This window comes from Haliaeetus albicilla, chromosome 19, assembly GCF_947461875.1.
Source record: "Haliaeetus albicilla chromosome 19, bHalAlb1.1, whole genome shotgun sequence".
Taxonomy (NCBI): domain Eukaryota; kingdom Metazoa; phylum Chordata; class Aves; order Accipitriformes; family Accipitridae; genus Haliaeetus; species Haliaeetus albicilla.
In genome coordinates this window covers 16,410,886-16,419,979 of record NC_091501.1, presented here as the reverse complement: position 1 = coordinate 16,419,979, position 9,094 = coordinate 16,410,886, and the positions used below count along the sequence as shown (strand labels likewise).

Sequence of the window (9,094 nt, the reverse complement as noted above, 5' to 3'; positions counted from 1 at the left end):
TAAATATAATATTGGGTAAAATTACAAAGGAAAGTAAGAGTTTGCTTGCTGGCTCACCTGTAGCACTGTACTGCCTTTGTCATTTTGACCATTACTAGTACCTCTAGAAGCAGTTGAAAAGTATATGAAGAAAATAAAAAAAATACAGCAACTTATTTTCACTACAGACCTGAATTATTTTCAAAGTGGTGATTGACTGATGACAGTTCTTGCACTCTCCTGAGTAATCCAGAAATAAGTCAACTAAACACCGCCATTTTGTCTTTTTCTTCTTTTTCTTTTTTTTTTTTTTTTATTTAGGCCACCATATCAGTGTGTTTCAGTAAGCATGGAGGCACTTCTGTATTGGAGACATTGGTGTTCAGATGCTGATCATTCAATAGTTTATTCCAGTTCATAAAAGTGCGAGTAACGGGGAGTTTCCTCCGCAGATTTTTCCCCCATATATCCTCTGACAAAGCTTGAATGTTTTCCAGAATGGCAATATGAAACTTGGTGTCCTCAGCTTTCAAAAATTTCACAAAATCTGTGGCAAACTGACTTTGATCTATCACATTTAGAGTCTCACTCACAGACTTGCTGACGGTTACATGGAGGTTGGCATTTCTGAAGTAGTGTATCTGGAGGAGAACCATCCCTGTAACCTGAGTGGTAAATGGAGTCAGGGCAAAAGTCCAGTCTGACTTCCAAAGGCTGTTCCAGTGATTTGAAGGCTGGTACTGATGAGCCTCAATGCAGGCCCCAAACAGCTGCCTATTCCCCAGGCTTTTTTTGAACACGCAGCAGTTCCCTGCAGGAAAGTGGCAGCTCACGTAGGCCTTCAAGCCCTTGTGGAGGGCCTCTCGCCACAGTTCCCCCTCATCCAGCATCACACCGTGCAGCTGGGGTTTGCTGATTACCCCACGCAGGTGGTCAAACTCGAAAGAGAATTTGTCCTGAGGGTCGAAGAAGCGGTTTCCCCCTAAGTCGTTGTAGCGGGTCAGCAGCACAGTGCGCCCGTTTATTTGGACGGGAGTGAGGTTGTTCTTGTTGTGACAAGCCCCCATGCGGGCAGCCTCCTGCCTCACCAGCTTGTCATCTTGGACCAGAGCAGAGAGATCTCGGACAACCTGCCCGAACTCCCCAGGAGGAGACTGGTGCAGTAGGTTGCAAATGAGAGACACCTTCTCCAGCTCACGCAGCTCCTGCCTCGCGCACATGCTGGGGGTGAGGGCTATCCAAAGGGTGGGAGACTGCAGTGAGGGGAGGGCATGTGGGCCGTGTTGTGCTGGAGGGAAAAGGCACAAGATGGTGGCGGGGGGGGGGTGGGTGGGATAGCGGTGACGGGAAAGGGCCTGTGCTGGGGGCCTGCAGTTTGTGACCTCACGGTGGCACCGGGGCAACGCTGGTGGGGGGCCAAGGCTGGGGGCTGTGCCGAGAGGGTGCAGGGGTGTGAGGGTAGGGAAAGGGCCCCGCAGGGAACTGGAGCAAGCCTAGGTGACGTCCTGCCAAATGCTGCCAATGCCACCGCAGTGAAGAGACCGGAGCAGGCGATGCAGAGCTGCCATGGAGGAGAACAGATATCCTCCTCCTGCTTTACCTCCTCCTCCTTTCACTGCTCTACTTCCTCCTCCTCCTCCTCGTATGTCCCTGCCCTGCGACCACTGCCGTTGTGTGAGCTCCCCCTGCATGCCTCCTTCCCCCCAAGGCCTGGGCCTGGCCTGTGCACACATGGGGCCCCCCAGGTGGGTGGCAGGGGAGGACCTGGGGCACCCAGTCCAGTCTGGTCTGCCCTGGTCCAGTCAGGGCCAGCTGAGGCTGGCTGGGCGCAACGCTGGGCGCGCTCACCTCAGTGATGCTTGCTGTTGGCACTCCTCTTCCCGCCATGCCCCACAGAATCCCTTCGACCTGCCCACATTTCCCTCTTCGCGCTGTGCCCCTTTCTTCACCCTGACCACCCCCTGTTTTCTTTCACACCCTTCTCTTTCTCTGGCCCTTTTTGTCACCTTTGCCCTCAGAGTCTCTGGGCGTCAGGCAAAAATATCTTCTTGTGTGCCTCGCAGCCTGCCGCATTCTCAGAAATCAAAAGACAAGGATGTTCTAGAGTATGAGAAAAGCAAAGTGCAAGCTTTTCAGGTTTAAAAAAATTAAACTTCTCCTTCTCCTCCCCTTATTAAAAGGCAATGACATGGGCCAGAAGTTTCCTTAACCTGATCTCTCATACGTGGTTTTTGTCCATCATTCAGAATGAGTTCAGGACTGGGAAGATTGATTTAGACAGCACAATGAAGCTGCTTGAAAAACTGCAAATGCCTTTTGATTTCACACATGTAAAACATGTTTTCAAGGTGAAGAATACGTGGATTAAGCCATTAAATGCGTTTAGAAGTCCAGTTACATAAGTATCTTATATTTGCTGACTTTTTAAAATTAATGTTTTGAGAAGTGAATTTCATGCTAGTAGGGTGTGCAAAGTAAGCAAATAATTTGCCTTGTCCAGGTCATTTTTTTCTGCGTAAAATAGATAACTGAGCGGTTGCATTAGAGTCATAGAATAGAATCACAGAATGATTTAGGTTGGAAAAGACTTTTAAGATCATCGAGTCCAACTGTTAACCTAACACTGCCAAGTCCAGAATTAAACCATGTCCCTAAGCGCCACATCTACACGTCTTTTGAATACCTGGGGATGGTGTCTTAACCACTTCCCTGGGCAGCCTGTTCCAATGCTTAATAACCCTTTTGGCAAAGAATTTTTTCCTAATATCCAATTTAAACCTCCCCTAGCGCAACTTGAAGCCATTTCCTCTTGTCCTATCCCTTGGTACTTGGGAGAAGAGACCGACACCCAAGTAGCACCATTTCTTCACCACACCAAAATAGTGTAGGGTGATGGAAACTATGTAGGTCTTGATTCCCAACTTTTTTGTAGCATGGCCTCACTTGAGAAAAATTAAAACATTCTGGTTTCATCCCATCCAGCTGCTTCTGTGATCAAGCTAACAAGACCAGACATGCCTGTCTGATGCTGGGCAGAGCCATTAGAATGACTTCCTAAAAATGCTTTTGCCAGGAGGACAATATGGAGTCATATGATCTGCTCAGGCTTCAGGTCAACATAGATCCAGCACACTTGTGCATTCAATTTTCCGCTATACCTCTCCTCTGAAGTATTCAAGAGGTATGCCTGAATGGATGGGAATTGCACTCTAACCCCTGGGAAAGGATGTGGCCTTGGGATATAGCAACATTTAAGAGATTCCTGTGAAGGTTACATGATACAGCTAGAAATTGGACTTAATAATAAGTTAATTTAGTGTAGGTAAGCAAACCACCATCAAATGGATGCAGTTCCAGTGAGCAAATACTGCAAAATTGAGTGCCTTTGGACATACTGGGTTTTCATGTTCTTCAGGTCCCCTCTAGTAATTACTCAAAAGATGTGTGATTTTTCCTTTTAGCCCATTTTTTTTTACCAAAAATAGCTGTTTGGTAAAGCTGTTTTCCTGAGGGAATGAAGCCAAGTGGCTAGATATATATGAGATTTCTTTGAGAATTTTGTTACCAGCTGGCTGATTGTGTCCAGATTCGACAGAGAATTAACTATGGCAAGTCAGAAACTTTTAGATCACATCATGCTGACAAGCAGGCAGGCAGGCAGAGGGAAGACATTAAGTACCTTGTTCCTCTCTCATTGTTCTCTGCCTTGTTGAGTCAAGGTAAAACTGGCAGCTTGAACTCAACCCTTGCTAAAGAGGCTGCCTGTGGTTTTTGAACTTGCATTGCATTGAGAGAATTGCCAACCTTGAGAATCTCATGAGAACTTGAAACTATTTCTCATTGTTTCCTGTATTTTCCACCTATTTTGCTTTCTGACAGAAATTTGAGAGAGATGATCAACTGTGGGTTGATCAATTATTTGAGGAAGTGACCTGCATAGAACAAGTCTGATCTAGTTGTATTTAACAATATAATATACTTAACAGTCTGATCTAGTTATTTGTAGCAGTACTGTTAGGTATTCTTTGCTATGTGAGAGAGATTTGAGTATATTCAGTAGTTTTGGGGTTCAAATTGTTCATCAGTATAATAATATATAAAAAAGCAAAACAGTCTGGAAGGAATTCTTACTGGCATCATTGTCAGTAACTATCCAACAATAGTTAATCAAATGGTTCTACGTGATGAAATCAATTTTATAAAAAACATAGTTTTTAAAGAATGATTTGCTTGTTTCTTGTCTACTCTCTTTGAATTTATTTTATGATAATGATCCTTTCAGCAATATCAGAATTATGAACATTAAGATTTTTAAGCAATAATACATTTTCATATAATTCTTCCCAAGACTGAGTCTTTGTCAAGATACTTCTTTTTCTGAATAGCAAATATTTGATGTGCATTAATAAAAATAAGAAAAATAAAAATCTACAAACAAATTTTATAACAATCTTTTTTTTATATCGACATGATTTTCATAACTTTAATTTGAAAAGCTCTCTTGTGTAGTATTATTGCCTGTATTTCATCAAAAGGCAACTGAGGTAGAAAATTTAATTTTTTGCCCAGCTTCACTTTATGCCAATACCTAAGTGAATGTCTCCTGAGTCCTGATAGATTGTTTAATTGCAAAATAAGTTGGCATTTCCTTTTTCTATTTAACAGTTATGAGTAAATTTGAAGTTTTCTTAAGATGTTAAATATTAGATTGACGATATCAACCTTAGATGTGGGATTTCTCAAGCAGTAATGAAATGCATATTATTAGCATTTTTTATTGAATTATTTTCTTGCTGGTGATTTCTCTTAAAAATGATCATTACAATACTCTTTCACAAACTCAAAGCAAATACTCAAGTACTGATTTGTAAAATTGTTGGCTAGAACTTCTCATGTAATTTACTTTTGTACTTGTTTTGTACTTGTTATTTAATGTATTCTTACTTTTATTGTACTTATTCAGACATCTCTTAGTAGAAACTGTACTGCATAGGAAGAAGCTGGTAGTGTATCATTAAGCTTTCAGTTTTTATGGTATGTCTTCAAAACTAATCTAAATCAGTAGTAATCAAAAGTCTTCTCCAAAAAGCAGCCAGAGCTCAAGTAAGCCATTTCATGTTTATGGACGCTTTTGGGGAAGCTATACTAACCATAGTAGGTGCCATGCTATTAGATGCTGAAGTTTAGCCTCTTTGATAGTCTCAGTTTAACGAACCAAAAATTATGAATTTTGATCAGCTTACAGTGATAATCAATAAGGTAATGGATTGCCATTTATTTATGATAGTTGTGAGTAAACATTTCAGTAAATTTCCAAAGTTTCTCTTAATTTGGCAACTTTTAAGAATAATACAAGCTAAAATGTTAGAAATATCTATATTTCATATGCACAATTACGTATTTCGTGTAGAAAATTTTAAAGGATAAATAAAATTGTTAAGCCTGAGAAAAATGTAAATGGCAGGAATGGTAAAAAAGTATTATTCTACTGAAATTCTCTTGCCCTTTTGATTTTTCTAGTGGTTTTTATACTGAAACACTGAAATTAATTAATGTGTTAACATTTTGTAAGCTCTATGAAAACAAGCTTACAGTATAAGAATTCTGAAAGTGTGAATAATTAATCTGAGTTAAACATTCTGGCTTGTTAAGAATAGAACACAAAGTCATAGGTTATTATAAAGTATCTTGTCTCCAAACTTTAATAGTGTTGACGTATTGAAAGCCTTGGATCTCATGATAATTTGGTCATACTTATTTCATTTTTTTAGATTACTGTTTTCTGTGTGTTGTATGTAAAATTAACTGACAGTATTTGCAATATGGTTTAAATTGGTGTTGGAGAGGTATTATATTAAACATTTTCTACATAATTTTTATGCTGCAGATATATTTTACTGCACAGCTTTTTAGAGGTTTTTTATAATGCAGTTTAATATTGCATATGCGTTATATAGAAATTCATTGTAATTACTTAGGTGCTAATTATGTCATATGGTACACTTTAATTTGCATAAAATATTTTTAACACAAAAAGTCAATTCTAAAAGTTGCATATAGAAGTAGAAGAATATAATTTGATGCTGCATTGCAGTCACTGTTGCCTGAGGTTTTCTCTATTGTTCTCGCTCTTATGATCAGTTATAAGAGTGTTTTGTGTGTATCTTCATATTATTGCATATCTTTGTATTAACTGTTTTTTGGGTTTTTTTTGTTTTTTGTTTTTTTTCAGAAAACAGTTGACAAACGGAAGGCACATATGATTAACATAGAAGACTTCAGGGCAATTTATCGAACTATTGTACACAAACCTGAACTTCGTGAAATTTTCCGTGCTTACTCTCCAGACTGCAAAATTCTAGCTGACACCCAGCTCATTGAATTTCTCAGAAAAGAACAATATGAAACTGAAGATTGTGAAACAACTGCCTTAGAAATTATTTTGAAGTATGAACCCATTGAAGAAGGTATGCATAGTTTAAGTATTTGATTTCTAGCTCTTATTTATTGTGCTTTTGTCAGTGACTGGGTTTATATTTTTGAATACTCATCTGACTATGCAAATTGAACATTTTAAAGAAAACTAATATAAACAACTATATATTATGTATGTTGTATAATATATTTTGTAAACACTTGTGCAAAACGTTGATTTTTTTAAAATTCAGATCTTTAAACATTGTGAATGTAATAATACAACAAACCATTAATAAAGCACAATAAATTTACACACCATATTGCTCAGAGATAGCATATTACATTACTTACCAGATCCGTCATTCTTACTCCTTGTTGTAAAAGACTAGTCCAAAACCTACATGTAGATTGCTTCAAACAAAACACAGTTTTCATACAGTAGATAAGCGAATATAAACTGCACTAAATCTTTTTAATGCCCACTGAAATATGTGAGCAACCATTGTTAGGAAGCCAGACTGAATTTTTTTGTTTAGCTAAGTGTTCAAAAATAATTTTGCTTAATTATTTAGAGGAATATAAATATTGGATTACAAAGATGAAAAAATAGAATTTATGTTTTGTTAGTAACTGATCTGTTCTGTGGAGGATATTTCTTTTAGGAGAAATCAACCATAATTAAATCAGTAATAATGGATAGACTTTTTATTTTTTTGTAATTTTCAGTATTAAAATCTGAAGACCGAGGACAGCATTTATGAAGACTAGAAAGTGTCAGAATTTAATGTTTTGTAATTTAGTTTGGTTTAACTGCTCAGTACTGTGATTCACAATCACAATAAAGTGAAAATAGGTTTAGTTAAACCAATTGCATCTCAAAGCATATGTAACAACCAACATCATTGTAACCCTACTTGGGGGTCATGTTAATTGTTACAGCATTGTTGACATAGTAGTGCTTTTTACTTAAAGTTTATCTTACAAATGGAAAGAATACATGCTACTAGAGTTTTATATAGTTCTTCCATTTTGTACGATTTAAACCTACAATTTGTTTTAGGTATGATTCTCCATGGATCATACTTTTTCCACTCTATATTTGAGTGTCATATGGCAGAAAGTTTAGATGCAGAAGTAATCTAATAACAGAGATTTCACAGAGGAAAACAACTTCTAAGGATGTATCTACTAAAAGGTTATATCTCTTTTTCTTTATGGAGAAGGACTGAAACCTTAGACAGTTAGTTACACTCTGGTTTGCCCTCAGCTGGATATGATTGGTAACGATATCAGGGATGCATTGAAGCAGTCTTGCAAATGTGGTGGACCCTTAGCAGCTTCAGTGGGCATGGAGTCTGGTTATTAATCCGTCACATCATGTGTCTGTTGATGTCATTATCCATGTTACTGGGGTTAAAGTTATAATTAATGATTTATACTCTCCCAAGCCGAAATGCTGTTTCCATTTTGTTCTCTGATCAGCTTCTAAGAGGAGGTCTCTAAACACAGACTTCTATTATCACAGAATCATGGAACTGTTCAGATGGAAAGGGACCTCAGGAGGGCAGCCACTCCAGCCTTCTGCTCAAAGCAAGGTTAACACTGAATTCAGAATAGGTTTCTCAGGACTTTTTTTAGTCAAAACTTGAAAACCCCTAAGCACAGAGATCCACAGCCTCCTTCATGTGCCCAGAAATGACTTCCAAGTGTTCTTGCACCATGATTTTCCCATGGATGAAAGTGAGCCTGGCCAACCTGTAGTTCCCTGAATTGAATCATAGAATCATAGAATAGTTTGGGTTGGAAGGGACCTTTGAAGGTCATCTAGTCCAACTGCCCTACAGTAAGCAGGGATATCTTCAACTAGGCCAGGTTGCTCAGAATCCCATCCAGCCTGACCTTGAATGTTTCCAGGGATGGGACATCTACCACCTCTCTGGGCAACTGTTCCAATGTTTCACCACCCTCATCATAAAAAATTTCTTCCTTATAGCTAGTCTTAATCTACCCTCTTTTAGTCTAAAACCATTACCTCTTGGCCTATCACTACAGGCCCTACTAAAAAGTCTGCCCCCTTTAAGTATTGAAAGGCTGCAATAAAGTCTTCCCAGAGCCTTCTCTTCTCCAGGCTGAACAATCCCAACTCTCTCAGCCTGTCCTCATAGAAGAGGTGTTCCATCCCTCTGATCATTTTTGCAGCCCTCCTCTGGACCTGCTCCAACAGGTCCATGTCTTGAACTGAGGACTGCAGAGCTGGACACAGTACTTCAGGTGGGATCTCACCAGAGTGGAGTAGAGGGGCAGAATCACCTCATTCAACCTGCTGGCTATGCTTCTTTTGATGCAGCCCAGGATATGTTTGGCTTTCTGGGCTGCAAGCACAGAAAGTCCTTGCACTTTTCAAAAATGAGTGCAACTCCAGTCATGGGGGCCTCCCCTGATCTCTATGGCCTTTCAAAGATGATAGATAATGGCTTTGCAGTGATATCAGCCAACAGTCTTAACACCCTCAGATGCATCTCATTTGGAACCATGGACTCTTATGTGTTCAGTTCTCTCCAATAACCTCTATTTTATGTTAATCTCTATCTGCTGGTAGTTTCTTTTCTTCAACCCTGTCTATAGGCACAAAGCTTACACCTTGTTGATGAAAACTGAGAAAAAGACAGCACTGAGAACTTTAGCATTATCTGTGTTT

At 39.1% G+C, this 9,094-nt stretch overlaps 2 protein-coding genes across 2 annotated transcripts in view; one reads left to right on the top strand and one right to left on the bottom strand.

The window, feature by feature from the left end:
• Nucleotides 1–296: 296 nt before the first annotated feature.
• On the bottom strand, nucleotides 297–1,547 carry CAPZA3 (capping actin protein of muscle Z-line subunit alpha 3). Its single transcript, XM_069807051.1, is given in 3 exon segments — nucleotides 297–1,211; nucleotides 1,213–1,232; nucleotides 1,508–1,547. Coding segments are annotated over 3 exon segments (975 nt in total).
• Nucleotides 1,546–9,094, top strand: part of PLCZ1 (phospholipase C zeta 1) — a 58,934-nt gene continuing 51,385 nt past the window's right edge. Inside the window, exons 1-3 of the mRNA XM_069807826.1 lie at nucleotides 1,546–1,559; nucleotides 2,204–2,327; nucleotides 6,212–6,446. Coding sequence (XP_069663927.1) covers nucleotides 1,546–1,559; nucleotides 2,204–2,327; nucleotides 6,212–6,446 — 373 coding nt within the window. The remainder of the gene's footprint in view (nucleotides 1,560–2,203; nucleotides 2,328–6,211; nucleotides 6,447–9,094) is intronic.